Consider the following 25,814-nt stretch of genomic DNA (forward strand, 5'->3'; position numbering starts at 1 on the left):
TCTTCCTAGCTCAAGACAAGAATATTTAATGTTACAATATCGTTCTTACTGTAACTTAGATCGATTAATATTCAATAAAAACATGCCTGGAATATCTACTTCACACTTATGAAGAGCTTGCTTGTGTTTACAGCTGTTCTAAAGTAATCAAACTTTTCATAAGACTGGAGAATAAAATAAAAAAAATTGACATTCTGTTATATCTAGAAGTTACGGAGGGCTATAGGAATTTTTCACTTGACATGACAGTAATGTATGAAGTGGAAAAAACAGTGCATCTTTGTTGCTGTTGTCAGAAAATACTAATTAACACTGAGTGTATTTTTCCAGCGCAGAGGCCTAACTTTGATCTGTTACACTGACAAAGGCCAAACGTATTTTTTTCTATGGGCAGTTCAATCTAGCAACCACATCGCAACAGGAGGCCCAGGCAGCTATGTCAACTGTTGTACCTGAACTAGAATGACTAGATGCATTTTTGTGTGGTCCTATCACATCTTACCTTAAGTTTAGCTAGGAGGAATTCGTGATCCTGCAGTAGTTTTTTAGTCTCATCTTGATTGCTGCCAATTTCTAATAAATTCGGTGTTGATTCAGCCAGCTGAAGCTTCACCCATTTTCCGCACTGTAATAAGTAAACAATTACAGCCTTCAGAAGGCACAAGCTTTCCTTCATTTATTTACTCACACAGACTCTCAGGTCACATATACTTCCCATGGTCATGGGAGCACAGGGACCCATAAACATGTACTCAATTGCAGAATGAAGACACAGAGGATACAAGAGAAACTTCATTTGAAACAAGTATCAAAATCCAATACTCTAGTCTTATCCAATAGCTACTGTGATTTTGGTTTTGCCTGTGAAGAGTAAGATTATCACAGTGGGCCGAAAAGGTTTCTCCAACTCATCTCCCCTTTCAGCTGAAGATCGCATAAATAGTTAAGGAAACTTGGTGGGTGGTGGCGTGGGCAGAAGGTACAAATATATTCCAGCAGATGCAAAGACCATAACCCCAAATCTTATTTCTATCACGCAGATCCAACACACCTGTATACTGAATATATACAGGGAGAGATTGCACAACTAGCAGCAGGGACACTTAGTAGCCTTTGGAATAAGAGCCCAAACAGCAATCTCCCATTGTCTCCTGGAGGATACACAAAGAAAGGAAACTTGACAGCAATGCATAGTTAATTCCTTCCTCGCTGTGTTGCGGAACTGCTACAGCCTGAGAAGTGTGACTTGGCGAGGATGGTGATAAGGAGCGAAGCAGCGATGTCACTGGAGGCTAGTGTGGTTCCCACAGCATGCAGGGGAAAAATAAATGTCTTCGCCCTAAACTTAAGTCTCCTTGCAACAAGATTACTCCCCTGTGGTGGCAGACAGAGTCTCCCAGGAAGGGTGAGAACTGATAGGAGAGAACCTTCACACGGCACAGCTGAGGTAAACCCATCCTGAATAATCACCCTAATTCGGTGACAGCCCAACTCACTATCACCTTATTCTGCATTACAAAGTCTAGTGGCTGAGGCTAGCACGTATTCCAAATTGCCTGGAGAACAAAGACTCAAACTGCCAATAAATTCCAGCTGGGATTCAGTATCCAGGCATCCAGCTTTACTCCCCATGCCAAATTTTGTGCAAGGCCTTTAGGTGCTTATAAGCGCAACTATATACACATAAGGGCTTCTGCTAAAACACACGGGAATATGAATTTAGCGCTTTCAAAAATAACCACTCATTATCAGGTTTAGGCTTTTTTTTCCCCCAGCAAATACTTCAAAAAAATACACATGATCTGCATTTATGGAGTTGGTAGACTACTTATTATGTAAAATTATTGCTGAGTATAGTTTAAAAATAACTCTTGAGGAGTCTCAACCACGATTAAAGGTAACATCAGGCTAATTAACACATTTTCATGGCACTCTGCATTTATCTCTTTTTAAAAAGAGTAAGAGGAATTCCTTGCCTCTAAAAGCGTACATATTTTGGCCAGACTATTTATTCTATTTTAAAAAAAGAAAGAAACCACAAATGGAAATTCTGAACAGACACAAGTGTTAACTTCCAAGGAAGCTCTATTAAATACTAACTGATTGAATGACCTTGCCTTATCATGTTACGCTAACTAGTCATTTGCACAGAACATTTAAAAGAAGTAGTAATCACTGAGTAGCAGAAAGCCAACCACACACATGCTAGCAGTTGCTGCCTTACCTTAAGTACAGCTATAACAATACTGGCATCCCCAGCTTGAACAGCAACAGAACTGACTGTTGTTGTAGAAAGCTTCTGCTCAGAACTGGCTTCATTTGACATGGTGTTTCAAAATGGGACTTCATACATTAAAGCAGACTTGAAACGCTCTTGCAAGGTTCACTGTTCATTTCAGAAAACAACAGAGTTGCTTGGATTCATTCAGTGAAACAGCTCAGTTAACACTGATTAGTCTGCCAAAAGGAAAGAACAGGAGGTTAAAAATAGACAACTCCTTTGAGTTTATCATTCTTGAGAGAGGTTTGACACACCCCTAGTTTGGTAGCATTAAGCTGCTTGTTCTTTTTTGTCACCATCTGAAGTGTGAAGGGCTTCTTCCACGAACATCCGAAGGAAAAGAGATTCTCAAATTAAAACAGCTAGAAAAAAATTTATTGTTGAGTCTGTAAAAACCCAGTGTTTTGAGGTTTCAAAACATGCAACTATACAATCTACATTTTCACATTCTACAAGTAAAATATTTTCTCATTTACTAGTTACTGAATATATTTGCTCAACATAATTCTACGGTTGGGTCCAAAAATATTTAAAAGTATATTTAAAAGTATAGTGACCTTAACAACCAGAGAAGGAAACCAAGTGCTTTGTGTGAATTCTTAAGGAGTGTTTTATTCTTGCCTACGATTAAGATAATTTACCTGCTTTTCAGTTTAATCATAAATTGTTTCTATAGTCTTCATTTTGTTCTAAATGAGCATAAGGAAGACCTCTCTAATAATTGTTTAAATTCCACTTAAGTTTTTTATTCAGTGCAGAGAAATTAATAGACACGTTTAAATCACAGTATTGGTTTGGCATATTAATTCTATTGCCAGAAGTCCAGAGCGTGCCACAAGTAGCCTACAGTAGGAGACAGCAGCTGCTGGGTTTCCTTCCACTCAACAGCTGAGAAAGTGACACTGGTGTTTAGGTTTGCAGGCCACTCTGGAAACACAATTCCACCCAAGAAAGTACATGCATAACTCTCCTCTAAGCATCTGCTTGCTTGATTTGTTTAAGAACATATAACATTTACATACATTTTTATATAAACTGGTTTTGCTACTTGCAAACTAGAACAGACGCACCTACAATGAAACCAAGATCTGGAAGAAAATTCTAAAATACTTTGGACTGGAAGAAACTTAGATTAGTTACAGGGAATTTGAATGGATGTGTCAAGGTCTGGTATTTTTTGTTTGTTTGTTCATTTCCCTCCCCCTCCAATTGTTGGCAGATTATAAACTTAATCTGATCCCCATCTTCAAACTATGAGTTTCAAATGGGGTATCCAGAAGTGCATTGTAGTGGTTTGTATTGATCTAGATTGGCTTGGCAAATCAAAACAATTTTTCCATCCCTTGTGCCAAATCAGAACCATGAACCCTCAAGCAGCCAACAAGGGAACAGATGTCATATAGTTTTCTGAAACTCCTTGTAACACCTGTGAGAGGCCCACAGAGCCCCAACACTGAAACGTTATCTAGATATGCATGAGACTCATGTGGGTATTCGTGTAATAGGTATGGCAAAAAACATTTGAAATTTAATGGCCGCACAAAAACTGAAGTGTAGAAGTCCTGAAGAAAATCTCAAAACTGAAACAGAGCGCCCTGTTTTGATTTGAATAGAAGATAGATCCATTGTACAAAACTTGCTAAATAGTCAAGATGTCCAAAAAACATTCCAGAAGACAAGTGACACTGGATTTTTCACCCTGCAGGCAGGACTTGACTCCTGGAAAAACTGATTGGAAAAAACCAGCCTGACCTCTTGTTAGTCTTATAAAAGGAGTTAAAAACCAATATTGGTGCTAAGTCAAAGTGTGTCCTTGAGTTTTTATTCTCTCAGAAGCACATTTTAAGTGTACTTTTTCATGGCACAAGTTGCGCCAATCCATCATCTCACTAGGGTAGCCAGACATAAGAGCTGTTTTTCACTCAGGTTAAATGAGGAATCATTTTTCATAGTGCTGACAGCTGGAAATCATGGAAAAACACCACACTCAAGAATTTGACCATAAGCAAGATTGGCAGCAGCTGAGCCGAGTGATTCAAAATATCTGATAAGAAATGCATGGATATTGTATTTATTTGGCTTACGCTAAGCATACAAGATAGAGACATGGAAACATCAGAGTAGCAGGCAGAGAAAAGGTAACAAGGAATCAGAAAAGATCTTATAGCACAACTTTGGGAGAAAAAACTGAGAATTTTGGCATTCCATTTCAGCCGTGTCCAGGGAAACAAAATTTAACAAGCATGCCTTTCTCAGTCTTGTTTACTTACGTATCTGTTATCTGTTCCTCTGTCTGAAATAAACAAACAAAAACCCTGCTAGAAGCCAGAAGCAGGCAGGCTATTTGTGTAAGTAGAGAGAAATATTTTTCCCTTTGCTTGTGCTGTGTGAAAGACGAGAGTAAGAATGACAAGAGGAAACTAGCATTCACCAGCTGTCCATGAGAAACAACAAAACTGAACAAACGAACAAAGGAAACAATCTCAGGAAAACAGAAAAAAAGATCAAGTCTCTCTAGTGTAAATAATGTCAGGTATTATCTGTAATAACGGTACGTAAAAAGGATTTGAGAGGTAAATGTGATAAAACTTCATTTTCAACATGGAGCACGTCTTATCAGCAGCTTTTTCTCATGTGTGGCAAGGGAAGTGCGCTAATCACAGTTTTGACAGTTATGCATAGGAAAAGGGCCTATCTTTCTTGGAGATAAGTTGCTTTTTGTTCAGAGCTTTGGACCTGTCATTGCACTATGAAAATGCCTCTGGGGGAGACGCAGTTCACTCCCTGCAGCCTCAAAGATGTGACGTCCTTCACTTCGACTGGTTTGTAAATGTAACAGGTCTCCTTTCATTTCCTTGTCTCACGCCTGGGAGAGGAGGTGTACACAGCAAGGGAGGGAAGAAGAACAAAGGAAGGAAGCATGCCTCAAACCTATGGGGTTTGTGTGCCTTGGAAAAGGGTACATAAACACTGCTTCCCTCTGGCAGCCCCACCTGAATGAGTGACAAAAGATGTCAGACCTCTCCAAGTCTCTGGTTGCTGCTTTTTACTGGCTCCTACCATCTTACCTTCTGAGTAGGCAGCATTTTCGGGTATCGTCAGGAATGACGGCACGAAGGCACGAAAGCAAGCAGTTTGTAAGTCTCCCCAGGTTCATAAAGAGGGGACTGTGCAGCCATGGAGGTCACATACAAGGGCGAGGGTTGAGCGGGAGGTAGGTATTTCTCCTGGAAGAGGCTCCTCTTTACCCTACACTGGTTGAGTAAGTTTCTAGGACGACAACCCGGTTGAAATCCCAACCAAGTTTTGTCATTCCTAAAAACCAAAACCAAGTGTGATAAAAACCATCCCAGCACCAATAGCCATCAGGGGAGGAAGGCAGAAAACAGAGATGCCTCTTCCCAGAGGTCAAAAATTATGTGAATGGCACGTACACAACAGTAACTTGTAATACCATCTCCTTTGTAACACTTAATTAGAAAGAAGTGTTGCTTGCAGAGAACCGCACTATGAAGACTGCCAGAAAACAGAAGGAAACCGAGGCGCTTGCAGACATTGCCCTTTTACTCAGGGCCGGAGAGGCAGGACAAGTGGGGGCCAGGCACAAACTAACTGCCTAGCACCCAGAGGCAGAGCAAGGAACAGCACAAGCTACTCCGCTGCCCCCAGCAGCCCTATGAGACTCAGACACAGGCCACAGCCCACGGATGTTTGTCCTCCCACGACCCCCGGACCACCCAGGGGAGAAGGGCGGCCCGGCCTCGCTCCCCTCATGAGCGTGAGGAGTTTCCGCTGCCAAAGTTACCGAGGCAGGGCAGGTACACCGAGAGGGGAAGAAACTCTCCCCCGCTCCCAAAAGCGAGGTTATTGTTATCTGCAAGAGGGAGGGAAAGGGCCAGCCAGGGTAAATGAGATTAATTTCAGGTAGGTAACAGCTGAAGCACAGGCAGAAACCATTTCCCTGTCAGCTTAGAGTCCATGAACTTAAGACAAGGCAGCCTTAAAATAGCCCAGGACCCTAGCGGCCCCCAAAAGAGGGTTGTGCTGTCTTTGCCGGCACAGAAGTCTCAGTATAGTGCAAGGAAACAGCTGTGAAAGAGTGCCCAAGGGGTAAAAGACACTCTGCTTCCACCCAGCAAAAAACGGTAAGAACAAACCGTGGTCCGTGTTGCCTGGACTACTGTTTGATAGTTCCCAGATTCGTTTTAATTAAAAGCTTACAAGTATAATGAAGCATTATAGCTTGTATCTTCCCATTCTTCCTGTGCATCACCCTAACAAAAACCTTTCTGCTCTTGCTCCTTCATCACCAGTCCTGAAGACACTTTATACCACCACAAGAAAACAGCACAAAGAGAGAAAGCTACCCAAAAAGCATTGTCATATGAAGCAGAGAAAAGACCAAAACCAAAGGTAACCTCGTTCATCCCTGTCACACTGAATATGTCTCCGTGAAAGAAAAAACTCAATACTGCTAACGGTAAAGCCAACAGTGTATCAGAGATCAAGAAACCAGCAAACAGTTTTAACATTGCTAGTTCAGTGCAATCATAACAGCAGAATCGCTCTTTGTTTGCTTCCAAGGACAACAACATTTAAAAAAGAACCCGTACAGTAAACAGACCTGGGAAGCGATGACACCTGATACAGTTCAGTCCACTGCTCGTTAATTTTTCATGTCCCACTCTTTCATCCCAAAGCATTCTCTTCCCTATATCCCTCTTTTTGGATCCTAGAGGATTTCCACAAAGTATATGTGCTATTTGTACCTAGCACTTGTCAAAATAGTACCTAAATCTCTACTATTTATTAAATGATAGAAGAGATCCACCAAATTTAACTAGGTCTTACAACCACATGTTATATCACTTCAGCCTCTGCTCTTATTTTAAGAAAGCTCGTATAGCCTTTAAATTTAGAACTCCAGTTTCTAAATGTTATATAAACAGAGACCATTCTTTCTAGCATTTGTTATTTAAAGAATTGTCTTCCTGTTCGTTACCTGGCTTATATACAGGGTAAAGAGGAATGCTGACACATAGGGACTGCTTACATTTTTATTCACTATGCATCATGTTACTTCAATTCCTGAAGAGTGTACGATCACCCTGATTGTTTTCAAATATATAGAAGGAATAAGCCAAACTTAGTGGTAACCTGCTCATCTGATCTGCTTTCTTCTTATCTTGTTACCTTAGCACATGACTCAAGATGGGCAGCATAGAGAACTGAGGTGTTGGGAAATCTACTCAAGAACCCCTGCAGCAAAACAAATTTCTTGTTCTGAGAATGAGTTAAAACATTAATGCTTTCAGAAAGAACCTCCTTTCCTTGTTAAATGGAACAGTGTACAAAAAATTTATTTCTTTAGATTCTTTACTTGCAGATAAGCTTGAGGAGGTTTCACACAACAACAAACTGAGGAAGAGGACAAAAAGCACCTTAGGGAAAGGAAGAGAAAGAGAGGGAGAGAGGAGCACAGGTCCCTGCGATAATTCTGGAGCCACTGGCAGCTCTGATTAACAGATGTACCTCTAAGCCAATTCAGCTGAACAGATGTCTCCAAATCCAAAAACATTAATTACTTGGTATAATTTTTCTTTGCAAGTTTAATTTTATTTTGCTGTCACAGCCAATAAAAAACACAAGTTGGATTTATACCTTTCCTTAAAGTGACAGCTACAGGAAAGACTGAAAAAAAAAAGTGATTTGATGACTATACAAGTGTAAATATAATAGCAAAATATAAACAATGAAAATTTTAACTGTTGAATGGGGTGAAAAGATTAAACAAACCAGAAAACAATACACAAGCGTGAAGGGCAAAGTGATCACATCTCATTCTCTCTCACATCCTGGGTGAAGAGACCGCCATGTCCTCTTAAGTTTACTGAAGAAATGGCAGAGAGGCTATCTCCACTTCAGTTTCCTCAGAATCAGCTGGAGAGTGGACTTACCCCATCAGCGCCCCGGGGGGAGCTCAACATTTCTGTCTCACTGGGTGTTGTCCAAAACAAATGCTGCACAGCCTGTGGAGCTGTACTCTGATGAACACAGAAGTGAAGCAGTTTTAACAGCTCAGGAGGTGGCACGTACATTACAATTGCAAGCTTGTCAACAGACAAAACGGTGGCCCAGCTTATTCAACTCTGTCAGGAGAACAAAGAGACATTAGATAGTTTGTTAGTCCATTGTTCAGGCTCCAGCAGCAGCAGAAAGAGAACAGTTTATTACAGGATTAGTATGTTCCCTCGCCTGTGCACGTGAGGAAAGCCAGCAGGACTTTTGTTATTAAATTCCTTGGGAGCATTTGAAATTCCTTCCTGATGTGGTGTGTTAGCACAGTGGTATACACACTCTGCACCAAAAATAGATATGAGACAGGCTACGCTTTCTCCCTGTAAAGAAGAAAGATTAAGATGCAGATTGTAGAGTCTCAAGGCAGCCGCAAACTGTCCCACTAATAAGTTAACTACAATGACAGTTTTGCCCCATATCACTAATTTCTGTGTTTAGCTTAAATTTACAATTTAACTGTATTAAAAGACTGTTTCCCTTTAATTATTCTTTTTAATGTTTATGCATGAATACAGATGTCTGTGTTAAACTTGTTTTTATTTCACATCAGTTAAAAAAATCACAGACTCTTCAAAGAGACAGTTACATCAGTGTAAGCGGGTTCTTAGGATCATCCTTTAAGACCGAAACATCTCTGTTCAATCTTATCAAAAGTAATCAGCCAGCAGTGATACAAGAAGATCAGTATGAGTCATTCATTTAACAGGAGACTAATTAAATAGATATAATCATACTAACTACACCAAAACATTAAAGCTATATTGTTGCTATTGTTTGGAAGAGTTGATTTAAATGGACCCAAATTTCCTATAGCTAAATTTAGAACCAGTTCAGAAGTATGTTATACAGCCACATGTCTAATAGCACATTACTTTAGACATCTGATATTGGGGAGGGTTTATCTAGAAAAGAAAAATTCAGCAGGGGAGTTGAATTTTAAGTGTTAAAGAGCCACGAGGCTTTAGAATCCTTTTTAAAAAAAAAAGTCATTTATCAGCAAAGTTATAAATAGCAGTGCTTTGTTTTGTTTTAAAAAGATAAGTCCATCTTGTATAACTCTGCTACTTGAAGGTTCACACTGCTGAGCATTCCTCTATATATTCTGGTCACACATTTCCCTCTTCCAGATCATGGTACCTCAAACAGCGAGCTGAATTGGGACACACTTGGCAGAGGTTAAAAAGAAAGAAGTACTGAAATATTCCCCCCCCCCCCCCCCCCCCCCCGGTTATTTGTCTGAAACTGTGTTGTTAAACAGGTGAGGGGTGTGACCACGGGATACTCCCTCACTGTTCCCTGTTTTCGTGACCCTTCACACTCTACAAAGGATGGCACATAACACTTCAGAATTCAAGACCAATGTACGTTTAGGAAGCATAGCCTATAATTAAAAAAAGCTTTTTTTTTGCCCCTCAATACTCTTTCAACACTAATTGAAGAGCAGCTAAGATGGATTTACATGCTTCAGAGCCATTGTTTGCCATCCATAGCAAAAACTCCTGCTGTTGTACAGTCACCAGGAATAGGTGATTTGTTCCTTGTTCTGGGCCCAGTTGCTCAAACTTCATTTGATCTGAATGCTGCTGTCTGCAGTAGCAGGTGGTTCAGTGCAATAGGAGAGGTTTAATGGGTAGAAACTTGGTACCCAGACTCTTTATATATATTACTGTTCTTCATGCTGCTTCCAAGTGACACCATGATAATCAAGCTGTCTGCATGGCATTGTGTACTATGAGACACCATAGTGGGGAGCAGTAGACTTAATCCCATGGGCAAATCATCTAGAATGAATGTATGCTTATCCTGGTGGACATCTTTTGAGGAAAAACTGAAGCAAAGTGGTTTTTCTGGTACTCCTTTCTACTGGAGTGGCTTTTATTGTGGTCTACCATGCAAAGAAGCTCTGAGCTTGGGAAACTGAGTGCAGGCTGGTGAGATCGTATCATCCTTAGGACAGCATCACCTTTCCTGTGTCTTAGCTGGTGTTTTTGATTTCTTCCAGAACCTGAAAAGTGGGTTTTTTTCCTCCCTTCTGAGGGGTTGCCACTGGCTCCATAGGTCTTTGTTACTGAAAAGATGCCATCTCTGCCTGCTCTCTGCTGCTGGTGTGGACAGGGTAGGCATGAGAGCCTGCAGCTGTTCATTCAGAGAAGTGACAGGAGAAAGGAGAGATTAGAAGTTCTCATTTTTAACACACAGGCTTCACCTTTTGTTTGCAATACTACTCAGGGATGACAATGCTCTTCCAACCTCGTGATAGGCCATCAGTCCCCTTTGCCCGTTTCTTGCTCCAGAGCGTCCTCACAGCTGGACCTCTACAGTTGCAGAAATTGCCCCTTCTCCACACACAAACATGCCAGAAACCAAGATGTTCTCGTGCCCTTTCCCATGAGAGGACCAAATAGTCCATGGATCAGGACCTTAAGTAATAGAGAGCTATGTTATCTTGGTGTTCTGCACATTTGGCTCACTTGGGCACCAGGACCAGGTATCCCACACAGTGTAGGACCTGGGCAAGTGCTGTGCAACAGGGAGCTGCTACAGGAAGATTTCTGCCACAGCTCAAGGTCCTGAAGGAATTGATTTCAAAAGCCTAGCAGCCCATGCTGTCAAACCAGAGATGGGTGTTGCTTTTCCACATCACTGCACCCAGTGCAGTAATATCACCAGAAGCCCTCCTTCCCCCAAAGATATGAATAGAAAAATCAGTATCTTTACCTGGCTGTAGTAGGAAAAAAACCAAAAAGTGGTCTGTCGGCATGTCCTTTTTGGATTTTACTGCAGATTCCAGGGACAAGGACCCTGGATCATGTCTGGAGGGTGCACACTCCTTTGGAATCTCCCTCATTGTCATCTCAGGATCTGAAAGCCCACCTTGGCAGCATATTCCTATCTGTCAGACTCTTCAGGCTCTTTATACAGGTTGTGTGGCTGCAATGCTGTGCCCAAGGTGCAATCACTGTCTTCAAGAACACTGCTTTCACTCCCTTGACTTTAACACAGCATTCCTTCTCTCTTATTCCCCACAGCAGTCATGAAAGTAGCAAACCCTCAGGAAAGCCACTGAACTGTTCTGCTGTCTGCTCCAAGCAGCTTCTGGTTCTTCCACCACACAGATTAATGATCAGCCATCTCAGGACCTCAGGTTTCTCCTCTTGGAATTCAGCAGGATGCAGAAGATATAGCTCTCACCATGGTAAAATAGTGTAAAACGGGAGAAAGGACAATTTAAAAAAGGATTATAAGGAAAAGAAGGAATTCAAACAGGGAGATGGAAGACAAAAGACTGGACCAGAGAACAAGGAGAAGTCTTGATGAATGACAAAGTGGAAGCTGAGAGTTGCAGGAATGAATTAGAGACTGACAATCAACAGTAAGTGCAAAGACACACATGGCATTTGTCCCTTTGTAGCAAGAGAACTATGTCAGGGTATTGAAAGAGCTCTGCATTGTTCAAGATCTTGCTACTGATATGTCTGTGTTGGGTATAAGCTGAAACAGCTTGTGGGAAGGTGACACACACATTGGTTGGGAACCTAATGTCACATTAAGTGTCGGATCATTTTAAATCACATTTGCATCTGAGCTTCCAGATTAGTTTTATTCTAAAGACTAAATTGTGTCTAATAAAACAATGCTCTGAGAGCCTAACTAACATGCAGTGAATGAACACAGTCAGGAGTTCACGTTAAAACTGCAGTATTGCTGCAAAACAAATAACTAAATTGACGATCTGTGACCTTGCTGTCAGTGTTAGACATGCAAGGTATAGGTTCTACCTATGACCCTTTTACAGATACACATTTACCATAGGTCATCAGCATCAGTGCTGATCACACCAATAAACCTGTTTCTCAGAGGTATTTTTTCCAAGAGCTTTATCTGTCACAGAGCATCCAGTAACATGTCCGGGATCTTTTTGCCAGGACAAAAGTCTTTTCCTTTGAATTGTGGATTAATTTTTTTTTTTAACCACTTTTTCTAATTTCTCAAGCTAGCTTCCTCTGAAGTATGAGTCTGCTAGCAAACTCTGCAGTCACCTGCTTTGATTAAGGATCCCCATTGCTTAATTACCTTAAATTTCACACTTGAAAATAGGTTTGCCCAGTACAATAATCACCATCTTTGTTTGAAAAAGGATACAAATTGAAGTTTAATGATATGGTGGATACAAGATTTTCTGGTATAATTTCCTGTGATCTTCCTCACAGTGTGGAAGACAAAAGGCAGGCAAGCACTATAGTCGAAATTTGCAGTCAGACACAACGCTACACTGGGGATGCTCTATATGTAACGGGATTAGGGGAGGGGGGAGAAAGAAAATGTCAAACCAAGTACAACTGTAAGCTTCTTGCATTTTTAAAATTGCACAGAGGTTCTTGTTTTGTTTTTAACCTTAACACAATTTCAATATTAGTATGCTTGAGGCAGAGTCCTGCAGGATATGCTTTCAGACATCACATTAATTTGCCTGAATGTTATGGCTGAGAACAGTACTGTGTCCTCACTGGCAACGACAACGTTGCTAGAGTAATGAGGTAAAATTCATGTAAGGCAAAATAACAACTTTCAAATTAAGGTTTTGACTAGTCACATTAAAAATACACTGACATTTTTACAAAAGGTTTACAGAAGATATCATGGTGTCACTGACTGTGCAGTAGGTTTTGCTCCAGTCTGTTCCTATCCTCTAATTTGCAAACAACCATAAATAAGGGTGTTACTCTTGAGGCATCGTGTCAGGCCCTGAGGTAAAAGGGATGTATATCAAATAAATTTAAAATAATAATAATAATAATGCTAATGTATTCGCAAATCCTTAATGTTTCATATTTGTCTGGTTTTGCATTGGTTCATTAAAATCATGCAATATGTTTTACAGTACTCTTCAGATTTTAAAAAATAATCTTAAATAATCCTCTTAAATTGCAAGATGGAATATTAGATTCAGATTTTTTTTTCCAGTTATACAATTACTGTGGGCTTTCTATATCTTTAGCTAAATCAAGAGAAAGTTTTAAAAATAAACTATTTCACTGCCTCCATTTTTTAACCCACAGAGCTTGAAATCCAGCATAAGCAGTTCCAGGAGAGAGTTGAAAGATTAAAAGCCACATTTCAATGAGGAATCCCAGAACTTGGCCTAAATTAATAAAAACTTTTGAGGAGTCCTCTGTTATCCTTTCATTACTCAGAAGTCTTTTCAGAAGGCAGAGATAGATGATGTACCTTAAGTCACCCCTTGTCAATGCAGCAGGATCTGCAGTAACTATGTTTTAGAACCTCGCTTTCAGTGTTCCAGGCATAAAAATAGCATGCAGGAGTACTTCATGGGTGTGCAGAGATTTTTTTTTTTTCACTTGATCTGATATTAGTAAGTATTCTGTAATTAAACCCCTTTCTCTGAGTTATTCTTTCTTGCTGTGTTAACATTTCTTCTGTTTGCAGGGTATTTGATTAACTGCCTTCAAAGGATGAGCTTGATCTTCCCAAACTCCCTTACAGCCCACCTATTAACACCACATGGTTTTTATAAATATTTTCATCGTAAATTAAATTCTTACTGATACCGAAAAGCTGGTCGAAGAAACTCTCTAAGACTCGTTTTGGAGTTTTAGAAAGCAGGCATGCTTTATTGCAGCGCTGGATGCACGGGGGATAATTCCACCTAGTGTGCATACCACAGTTTTAGCACTAACAGGTTATATAGAATAACTAATTGCATATTAATCAGAGTAGTATACATATACATAAAAATAATTGCAACTGATTATCTTAGTACTGCCTACATCTGATCATGCGCAATGAAGGATCCATTTGAGTCAAAGGGCTGCTTTTGCGACCACTGACCCATTTGACATTCTTGCTGGCTGTCCTTGAAGTCTTTATTCTTGTCCTTGTTCTTTGATCTTGAAGCTTAATGCAGTTTCAGTCACACGTGGTCAGTTTCAACATTGTTCTCATCTAGCATACAGGAACATCTAGTCATAAGAGCAAAGAACTGCAAAACTTATGAATAATTACTAGTTAATCACTCAACTAGACTTTGTAATTATCTCCCCGGCTACCCTTTGTCTATTGTTTCAACCATAATGTTAATATATGATCATTTATCAAATCTCACTTGCACAGTCACCTAGCAGCAAACCAGTTTTCATAGAAGGTACAAAATATTAAAACCATAAAAGTTTGAACAAACCATATAAAATGTATGGACATATGCTATCATTACAATTCACCAAATGGTTTTATTACATTTCCTTGGTTTTCCCTCCTTTCTTTTTGCTGACTACTGCTCTTCAGGTCTCACTACTATATATAGGAAAAAAACTCATCACCTCAGTGTTCTAAGATAAAAATTATTTGAGCTGTGCTTTTTATATTCTCTGTGTGTGTGCATGATTTCCATGACTATAACATCTCACCCACTCCCAAATATTAATGAGGTTTCCTTCCTAGCAACCCTGTGAAGCAGAGAATGCAGCTGTCATCCCCTCCCAACACACACGCTAGCAGTAGCAACCATTTAATCCTGAAAATAAATTCTTCTTTGGAAACAATGAAGGAACCCTTTAAAATGTCTGTTGGATCACTTGCAAAGCCTTTGACAAAATTGTTAGCCGAGAAGACAGTTTTGTGGTAGATGTGTGGATGTGTCTCTGATAAGGTGCAGAAGACAAAGCAATACCTAGAGGAGAGGTAACAGCTAACATTGAATAGCAAAAAGAACTCCAATAGTTCACATTTCTGTCACCTGCAGGAGCAAATGCCCTGGCTTCTTCATGAATGACTGATTCTGCAGAGGTAATGCACCATGAAATGATGCCTGCAAATGGCAGCTACCTAACGAATTGGCCATATACGATGGGTGGAAATAAAAACCTTACAAGGCTCATTGAGCATGTGGCTTGCTGCAGCCTTTTGATGCTGTTTCAAGCAAAGCATTAATAAAAACCCTGGCTACAGCTGACCACATTACTGTGTTTCTTTGGATACATTTGTCTTGGAAAGGAGGAATGCCACTTTCTGAGAGGCAGTGAGTGATATGAAGCAGACAGCGGGGCATCACGTTCACATCATCACCACAGATACGTGGAGTAGCACTCAAATGTGTTGAATACACTGTACAATCTTCACCCTGCTGAGACTAGCTTGCAGTTATCTATCATCCAATAGAGGCATGCAGAGCTGCATACAAGGGTTCAGAAAGAGAACGGTCTGCACTTAGTACCAGTTTAGAATATGGCTTGTTCCCAAGTCTCTAAAAGTCAGACACACATCACACAATCATATCAAATATCAAGCAACCATGCTGTATATGTGCCTGTGGAAATGCTTAAGACACCATGAAAGCTACTCTCTTTCCTAGTAGTCTAAAAACCTTAAGAGGATAATGGAATGTTAAAAGACAGTTACCACTTGGTCAAGACTTTAAAAAAAAATAAATCCTGGCATAGTACTTGAGAGAAACATCCTACTGGAGCTCTGCAGCCCACTGGAACTGTGCAAGCTCTGATCCTGTGAGGCATGGGGATCAGGAGAAATCCAGGCATGCCTGGAAAGTCAGCAATGACAGCAGGAATGTGCTGTCACTTACCCAGCATCTGCAGCTCTTGCTGAGAAAATGAACATGGGAAGCAGAAACCCCCAAACTGAGATGGCAATCCACATGCTGCAAACTAAGCATAACACAGTGAAGCATGTCTGAAAATTACGTCACTGAAATTAACACATTGCTCCTGCCGAAATGGAGAACAGTAACAAATAAAAATCAGGGGGGGTGAGAGGTATTTGTTCATAAAACATCTCAAGCAACAGGTCTTCCATCAGTTCTTCCAAGAACTAAAATAAGCTTCACTCTCCATTTTATTTCCATAATTTATAGATGGTTAGAATTAATGTTTGGTGTAAGATCTAGGAAAGGCCTCAATAAAGTTTTCTAAGACCCAACCTATAAGCATACTGTGTGGGGAGCATTCATATCCATTCAAATAGAGTCAGTGATTCTCAGGAGTCTCCAGGCTCATCTACCTTGAGCCATCATCCCCTCCCAACACACACACTGGCAATAGCAACCATTTCATCCTGAAAGTAAATTCTTCTCTGGAAACAATGAAGGAACTCTGAAATGTCTATTACAACATCTGTTACATCACAGCCTTATTCTACGTGCAATACATATCTACACAGAACTGCCCAAGCATCTTACTGTGCATGTTCTAGGAGCCACAGCTACCATTAGACTTCTTTTCCATTATTTCCTAATCTACTTAACATACATGTTGCCTTCTGACAGTGACAGTATTGTAGCAGAGTAGACAGAACAGGATTGGGATATGTAATGTCAAGATCCTCAGAAGAGCTAAGTGTATTTATACAGTCATTAAGTAGAAACCATGCTTTAGCTGGCTGCGCAAAGCAGTCATATAGGTCACGTGCAGTCAGTGGCACAGTTTGCTATAGAAGTTCCGACAGATAATCTGTGGTTAAATCAGCCTTCCCAAAGAAAGACTATTACATACCGAGTATTAGAAACTAGGGATAGTTCCATTGGGTCTACCTGGACATTTTAAGCACAGATATTTAATCAATTGGATATTTTACATAGGATATGCCACTCCTCCCCTTCACATACAAATCCAAAGTGCATTAGAGGTTTCCCAACAAGAGCTTGCATCAGTGGTGTCTGACAGTAATCAATGGCTAGCCGTTTCTGGAATGGCTAAAAGGCTTGCTAATATGTAAAATATATATTTAAAATTTGTAGAACTATAAAAAAAACCATGCTTAACAATTTTAAATTACTTTAAGCTTTTAAGCATGCTTACTTTTAAGCACATAGTTACCTGTGCACAAAAAGGTACTTTCTCCTGTAAGCATTAGGCAGTCACAACACATTTGGCATTTCAATGCTGTCATTAAACTGCTAAAAAACCCAGCATTATTATTTAAAAATGTGTGGTTTATCTGCAAGAAAAATCACGTTGCCATTTCTGTTCATTACTAAAGTAAATTATCTGCACAAGGCTTGCTAACACAACCAATTGTTTCCATTTAACAACCTTCTCAAGATATTCTAAAATGATAAACTTCAGACTAATTAAAGTTTCCTTTGCTTTTCTTTGTGCTTGAGAAGTTTCAAAACGTAGTCTAACTCTTTGGTCTCCAGTTTATAAACTGTAAACATCACTAGTATCTGGAAAATTAGCTGAACTTTTCCAACTGAAGTTAAAAAAACTGGGATTTTCATTTACTTTTAAATGTTTTCCAACCTAGTTCCTTAGAATGTTTGAAATTTCAAGTATATTTTTTTTCTCCTCTCCATTCAAGAGAATTTATATCCTGATTCAGCCTCCCTCTTATCTCTATATTATACTCCCATAATCTTTGCTGTAACAGAGACCTGTGTAAACTGAAGTCAACTCTAACATGAAGAGAAAGCTGTTGCCCTAATTTTCATTGCTATTTTGAGCTTAAGTGTATCATTAATGCTTTACGTATACTAAACACTTTATATATCCTGTCTCTATACATTCTTGTAAAATTTTACAGTCACACAAGCATCTATTTTTGTTAAATATCTCTGATATTTGATTAATATGTTGTTTTCCTATTAGATGGAATCAGAGGTGTTCTCCCAAGTTTCTTTGATGATTCACCTTCAGGTTCCAAATTAACCTTGAAGTCACAGAAAAATGGTCCTAAACTATCATGTGTTTTGGGGATCTGTACAAAGGGACCCACTAGAAGTGGGAAACCAAACTCATTTTTGTGTGGTTATTTAATCTTACCTATATTTCCACACAGTAAATCTCTACAGTAAAACTACCTCCACTGAGCACCAGATTAAAAATATCTTGAAGAACTCCTTGACTCCATACCCTTGCAAAAGGCATGCAGTTAGTCAGTTTTTAATAGAATTTTCAATTAAGATGCAGTCTTGAGAAGCATCAGTACTGTAACAATGGGACTATAAGTGGAGGAAACAGAAGTGGGATGATTGCAGGAATCAATGATTTTAAAATGATAGCCCAGGGTACTTTTCTAACATCTGATTTTGATTCCCCAGAAGTAACTCTGCAATAGCCTGCAGTGCTACGTATTAGGAAATTGTGAAAATGACACACTACAGAAAACTCAGCCTACCAAGATTCAAAATGACTGTGCAAGCTGGAACCAGATGTAATGTAACTATTTGCCTTTGTATCTTATTTCAGATTATATTGCTTTTCCACAAACCCGAAAAAGACAAGATATCTCTCTCCAAAGAGATCATGAATTAATTACCTTGTTGGAACTTTATGTAAATTCCAGATACTCAAACAGTTTCTGGCCCTGCAGTTCACATTCAGGCACTTTTGCAGCTACTACGTATGTACAGATTGATATCCTGTATGCTTAGACCAACCTTCTGATTATTTTCTTTAAACTAGAGCAGAAGGCTAACATAACTAAGCATTTTTACAGTGCTGACTCCCTTATTACTACTGCAAGAGTCTAGAGAGTTATAAGGGATAGACTTCAGAAGTCAGGAATCACCAAATCTTTGCTCTCACCCGTTTCTCAGCATTTTAGCTCCAGAGCTCACATAATGTGCTATTACAGAATTATTTCATCTGTAGTTCCAAAAGCTTCCTTGCTTCCTTTCTTCCTCCTTCCTAATAATCTCTTTATACAAATTAAACTTATCCTGTAGAAAGAATTCAGGAAACTGGAGGTTAGCATAAACATCATTACATGTCATTACTGTTGCTGAAAGCCTATGACAACCCCTCCTTGTGACCGTGACCTACTGATATTTTTTTTTTTTTTACTGGGATGGAAAAATCTTCCCCCTACCTTTCTGTCAGCTGGCACGGATATTCTTAGGCTAGAATGATGGTATAAGAAGTGTTATACAATCCCACTGCACACACAACCCTTCCCCATCCACTGCTGTACCTCCAGAGTAACCCTTTGAACGCTCAGTCATATAAGCTATACAAGTCTGCCTGGTCCAAACCTGTTTTTTCCAAGAAAAAAATTAATCCCATTAGTCCTACTAATCACAATACAAAGTTAAGCAGTAAAAATCAAACATTTTTATGGAAACTAATACAAATGCCCACACACCTTTCACAATTAAAAGAGCTTATAGGTATAAGCATTTTACATGACTGCCAGTCTATCCAACTGATGCCCTACTAAAAACAGATGACACCTATGGAGTTGATTACCTTTCTGATGTTGCTCACTGTCACAATAAACCCACTCAGGATTACATTACCAGAAAGAGTAACAAAATACTTACTATATTTTGAAACATTTCAAATAACTCTAAACTTGGCTAACAAGAACTTAGAAATTCTTGTTATTGATTTCATTACCATGGAACAGGGTTGACTCCATCACTTCCAAGTTATCAATCATAATATACTTAGGAGTATAATAACTACAGTCCTTACAATCAATCCCTCCCTATTCTATTGGTATCTCCCTATCTTACAGGTAGCACTGTATCCCTCACTGCAGGCAATTTATGTTAAAAAAAAAAACAAACAAAAACCAAACCCAAAACAAAACAACAAAGCATACAACCCCCCCCCACATATTTGCGTCTTTTGGAACTCTGTTGTTTGAATCATTTTTGCTGCCAAAAAGTGCAGAGCAAGAGCCAGTTAGAGCCACCACTACTGCTTGGAGTAGTATCTGCACAAACAAATAACAACAGATTACTTGAGCAGTTTTCCTTTTCAGCATGTCTCTATATATTTCACTGACTTTGTATGCTATTAAGGGTTGTACATTTCTAAAGGTTCAGTAGCAAGTACAACCATAGCTGGTACATTGACTAAGAGAAGACCAGCACAAAAATGTATCTCTCAATTAGTTAAATTCAACAGTATTCTTAACAGATGGTGTTTATTCAAATTCCTTCAGTAAGACAGGAAGTCTCAGAGTTCATAGGAAGGATTCAGAAATATCTGGCAGACTCACGCAACATGACCTAAAAAACTGCTTGCCATCATTTCTGATACACAGGAAATTGGCAAATCGCAGAGTGCTGGTAGATAGCACCTTACCAGCCACTTGATTTCCCTAAAGGCAAGGAATTCCAGAGAGGAAGGGGAAGGGAGCACAGAGAGAGAGAGAGAGAGAGAGGGGAAAAGCTGGCATAGCCCAAGGGGTTATATCATTCAAGACTCTCGTTTAGAGACAATAGGGTGAAAAGTCAGAATTCACTGGCCTCTAGGAATGCCGGACGACAGATTAAGAACAGCCTCAAGATTGGACTTCATGCACTGAGCCAAACTTAACATTGGGGTTATTAGGGTGAACTGTCCTCAGTTCCAAGTCGTGAATGCAGCTGTCATGAGTTTGGAGCTTCTGATACTGCTCTGGTTTTGCATACCTTATTGAGCCCCTAAACAGAATAAAAATAGAATAAAAAATAAAATAAAAACCTGCAAATAATCTTAGTGTTTGTAAGGTGCTTACCATAAACTAGTATTTTAATGGGATTTTATACTGCAGACCATTACTTAGTGTAAGTAGATTTGATTTACAAACAAATGCTGCAGAATTGGGAGACATAGTGCTTATAACAACTACAATCATAATTTACTTTTGTGTTTGCTCTTTGCATTAAATATATGTAGAATTTTCATGTTTGGGTTCTTTCTAAATAAATTTGTCATCCAAATATTAGCCATGGTAACAGCAGCTTTCTCAACAGAATTAAACAACTAAATTAAATCTTAAAAGATTATATTGAAAAAGTCTCTCTATAAATAAGGTCTGTGAAACTTCAGTTGGTTTTAAACTAGAATTAATGTAATATTGCACTATTGCATCAAATGCATCAAAATAATTGGATTTCCTCTGCCAAAATACCCCGAGAGGAAAAATACCTTTATCACTGAAGTTACAGATAAGCCATTATAAAAAATAGTAATTCAAAATTAGAGAAATTGCTTTGACACATCACTTTCCTCTGGAGAGAATGTGGAAAAACAGAGACAAATAAGTAAATATAATATTTGAATGACAGATCCATCAAGAAAACCTGAAGAGTAATAACGACGCCTGCAGAACAGAGCATTATCTTTACTGTGAGCAAAATATAGTGTGATTTACACCTACAGTTGTTTCACACACAGTATTCTAAAATGGTCAGATACCACACCATCTTGCAGTAAATATAACATTGAATTTATCCAGATTAAATCCTGAAGAGTAAGAAGTTAACCAAATTATGCACACAGCTGATTTTGTTTCAATCCAATTCCTTTCTCTTAATAAATTTCTTTTTATTACTAATCTCATGGTTTTAAGTTGTTTATGAACTTCATGTTCATAATTTTTCACTAGATGAAAATCTTTAACCTCAAAGGTACTACCAGGGATATTCACATTATTCAAGATTCTCCATTCAAAGGGAAACAAGACTTAGAAATAAAGCACAAGAGACATGTACTAGTCTTACATGGGAACAAAACGATTATTAATATAACACAGACTTATGCACATACTATCTTACTTTTGTGTAAGTACTGCTACCAGAAAGAAAAAAAAAAAGACTCTTGCTCCTATTAATAATAGTTCAAGAGCAGTTCCCCTTACAGCTACAGTGTGTCATAAAGAGTATTTTGTAAGAAAAATTATACCAACTTTGTAAAAATATTGGGGGAGTGATGATTTTTACTACCATTTATTACAAAAATATAACACAAATGACATTTGGGGATACAGACCAGAACAAATTCATATTAGATTTTAAAAACATGATTTTTATTAAGCACAAACAGCTTTTAATACATTTATCAATACAAATAGGAAAACATCTGTTTAATGAATTTGATATATCAAAGATTTGATGGGCAGGTTGCATACTCGCACAATAAAAATGATTTTTTTTTTCTTTAACAGTATTTCAAATTAAAATTATAGGGTCACCACTGTCTACACTGCAGGAACTTTACCTACAGTCTAAAATTACTACATCACCTGGGCATAGGGGGAAGCAAAGAACTACAATTTCATAATACGGAACTCCTAACACTTTCATTAGCACCAGTCAAAGCTTGCATCAGCTGTTTAATTAAGAAGCAGCTGACAGGTCAGGTAAAGCTTTACAGCAAATTTCAGTGCAAAGTTTACAGTTCCTTTTCGTAAGATACTTGGAATCTATGGTTTCATAGCATGTTAAATATTATGGCTTGATAGATGTACAGTGTTAAGATGCTGAGAACATTTACTCTGAAAAAAGATGAGACTTATAACGGCTGTGAAATGCATTTTAATATATTATGCCAAATTCTGTAATATGCAAACAACATGCTGGATTACAAACTGAAGTCCTATTATGAATTCATAGAGAAGGGTCAGTATTAGCTCTCTGGGGTAGTGGCTTCTGGTTGTCTCAGCTGCTGCTTTTTCAGGCTAACTAGCTTCATCTTCTCTCTAATGTGTTCTGCTGCAGAAGCCATATCACTTGGGCTCCCAAAGTACTGCTCGGACCTAAAAAAACAAACAAACAAACAAAAAAAACCCCCACAAACCAACACAAGAAGTTACCAGTGAAAAGACAGTATGTGAATATACACGCGAATGGCACTAGAAAACACAAAGTAGATAAGAAAAATAGGCACTTTTTCCTCTGAAATTTAAAAGCCACCTTTAAAAGGCTTTGGAGACACAGTGATGAGACTTGACAGCAGATCTTGATGAAATTGTTACAAATACTAAATGACCCTTTTATACTCAAAAGATTCTCTCAACAGCAGGGCGCTGTTCTGTAAGTACAACTAGATACTTCCCAACACTTCTGGCTACCTCCAAGTCAGTCTGGCAGTTTTGAGTACTACGACAATCAAGGAAATCTGTCTATACATGAATTCTGAGGCTATGCAATTGCTGCATTATCGAAGGACTCTGTGTATGTGAAGTCAGCCACATGCTGTCAAACTATGTCATCTATCTATCAAACTGAAAAGAACACATGGCTTGTAAGTTGATTTCTCCCATTCACATACAACAAAAGAACAGCTGAAATGTTAGGGGAACCACTAACCAAGGAGACAGCAAAAGGAGGATTTGAACAGAATATATGTTTCAGAAGAACAGGTGTCAAATCTAATTACAAAGCACAGAGGTTGAAGACTGGAAATGGTGGTAGGGCAAAGGACTTTGGAAAGAGTGGGGGGACAGGCATAAGCAGACAGAAAAGTTATCTCACACAGGAGTAGACTAGTTTTACTAGGGAACTCCAAAGACAAAAGATTGCACAGCTCTGCATGGGATCACAGTATGGGCAGATGCTTTTCCTGATGCAGGTTAGAAGCCATGAACAGGACAGGGAACAGTGACCTGGACTTCCAAGTAGATAATGACAAAAGTCCAAAGTAGTGAAGAGGTTGATGAAGATGCCTCCAAGCATTTTATGACATTTTGTGTGTTCCTACAGTTCTTAAGCTATTTCTACTAATCAGCGAGCCCCTTGCAAATTGTTTTTTAAATGCTTCAAAAATAGAATTCCTAGGGACAATGAGCAGGAGATCCTGGGATTTAGGACAGCTAAGATGCCACTTTTGAGAAAGGGGACACACAGAACTCTGCTGAAATGCCAGAGGGGTCAGAAATAATATTCAGGATTCAGTCAGTCAGCCTAAAATATGAGTGTATATACACCTATAGGAGCATCATGTTATGACTCAAACCTCAAAGCGTGGCAAGCGTCTTCTTTCATGGGGAGCTTTCCCAGGTTCTAATATTTGTTTTTACTTTAATAGATATGTTTTAAGAATAAATAACAGTTGCTACTTTTACCGGGTCACTAAAATCTGCTATACAAAAGTTATACCAAAATACTTCAAACATAACACACTTGGGGTTTGTTTTTGGTTTGGTTTTTTTGTTGTTGTTGTTGTTGTTTTTGTTTTTTTTTTCTCACAGCTATAAAATCCTCCACTATTTTCAAATACACTACTGAAAGGGCAGTAAAAATCACTATTAGTTCAGGCCTTGGTCCATCTTCACGCGTAGCACTCCTTACTGAAGGAGACTATACTGCAAAGGGGACATGATATTTTGGAAATTAGATGATAGGAAATTAATTTTCACAACCAGCTTCCTGTAAATGTATTTTTCAGATCAACTTTAGGTTACCCATAAGGCAGTTACCTGATACCATCTCATAAGGTTTCAGCCTCTAATTCAAAATACTGATTTCAGATCTCATTCATTATGGTGCGGGATCCTACACACCCAGAGACTAGTTCCAAGGCTTGGTTATACTCAGAAGAAACTAACTACAAGCTCAGCATCACAATGGACAAGTGTATTTTACTGAACACAGAGAACTGAGTTTTATTACAGATGAGATTCCAAATTCAATTTGCTTTTGTAGCTCAAGACAGCCACCAATTTTAAATTAGTATAAATAGCTCATGAGGGAAGTACTGTTTTATTTGCTGAATAAATCAAATATAAATTTATCTTCAATGTACTGGCTTAAGACTTCAGACAGGTAGAATCACAAATAAATTAATCAAAATACCATGATTCTAATCTGGTATCTTTTTTCAGGGAGAAGATATTGGGACTGGTCCTTCTTGTGTTACTTCTACATACTTTGCTGGTGTAAAGACTGCTTAAATCTAATCATTACTGAGTGTGAAAAAGTTACTACTTTGAGAAAGTGGGCACATTGTATAAAGTTTGAAATTGGACCTGCCTGCTTTCTGTGAAAAGATGGGAAAGAATTTTTAAAGAATTTTATCAGTGCACTGCCTTTTTAATTTCAACAATAAGCATTCAAGATTCTTCTGCCTATGAGAGTATTATAAAACTTTACCAAAAGCATATTCCGAAGGCATTAGAAAAACATTTTGCATACCCATCAGGATAAACTACAGGCACTGTTAGTCTGTCCAACAGCGATTTCCCAACTGCTTCAATTTCATCAAATCGCTCCATTTCATTAAAAGCTTCAGGCTGCTCTGGACATTCTTGTAAAATCTGTTGAAAAAATAAATAAGGAAATGCAGAAGAAAGTACACAAGGGATAGCATGTAGTTTTTTAAGTGCCATTAACTGGCAGAGTGAATGCTCTTTCAGCATCTTTACTGCTGCATTTATGTGAGATGAATCGAAATATTCATATAATTCAAGAAAGGACAATATAGATTAAGCTACATTGAGAAGATAGTTCAGGGCTACCACTGTTCTGTACTAGAACGTTTTACATTACTTCTAAGAGGGAACAAAAAAGAAAAAATAATCTTGCTAGACAATATTCCAGCAATATAAAATGCATAAAAATAGTAACCTGCATCATTAAACATACAAGACAGTCATATGAGATGGAAGAAACATGGATAATAAAGGGCCCCTTACAAGCCATTTCAAAACTAAAATCTACATCTGGCACAGAACAGGTGGGATTAAAAAAGTCTGAACACAAGTGTTTCCAGAC

At 38.7% G+C, this 25,814-nt stretch overlaps 2 protein-coding genes across 11 annotated transcripts in view; both read right to left on the reverse strand.

The window, feature by feature from the left end:
- Window positions 1-8,486, reverse strand: part of CCDC141 (coiled-coil domain containing 141) — a 116,098-nt gene extending 107,612 nt beyond the window's left edge. For 2 of the 5 annotated variants that reach the window (XM_069781564.1, XM_069781563.1), the window contains exons 1-3: window positions 8,239-8,478; window positions 2,225-2,457; window positions 503-625 (exon numbers count right to left, since the gene is read on the reverse strand). In XM_069781564.1, coding sequence (XP_069637665.1) covers window positions 503-625; window positions 2,225-2,326 — 225 coding nt within the window. In that variant the 5' untranslated portion in view covers window positions 2,327-2,457; window positions 8,239-8,478. Of the gene's footprint in view, window positions 1-502; window positions 626-2,224; window positions 2,458-8,238 lie in introns of all 5 variants that reach the window. The other 3 variants (XR_011324353.1, XM_069781566.1, XM_069781565.1) reach the window with 3 other exon arrangements.
- A 13,621-nt stretch (window positions 8,487-22,107) lies between these two features.
- The window catches only part of SESTD1 (SEC14 and spectrin domain containing 1), a 62,049-nt gene continuing 58,342 nt past the window's right edge, over window positions 22,108-25,814 (reverse strand). For all 6 annotated transcript variants that reach the window (XM_069781573.1, XM_069781572.1, XM_069781571.1 and 3 more), the window contains 2 exons: window positions 25,236-25,357; window positions 22,108-22,858 (listed from right to left, as the gene is read on the reverse strand). In XM_069781573.1, the coding sequence (XP_069637674.1) occupies window positions 22,729-22,858; window positions 25,236-25,357 (252 nt within the window). In that variant the 3' untranslated portion in view covers window positions 22,108-22,728. The remainder of the gene's footprint in view (window positions 22,859-25,235; window positions 25,358-25,814) is intronic.

The sequence above is a fragment of the Haliaeetus albicilla genome, chromosome 4 (genome assembly GCF_947461875.1).
Source record: "Haliaeetus albicilla chromosome 4, bHalAlb1.1, whole genome shotgun sequence".
Taxonomy (NCBI): domain Eukaryota; kingdom Metazoa; phylum Chordata; class Aves; order Accipitriformes; family Accipitridae; genus Haliaeetus; species Haliaeetus albicilla.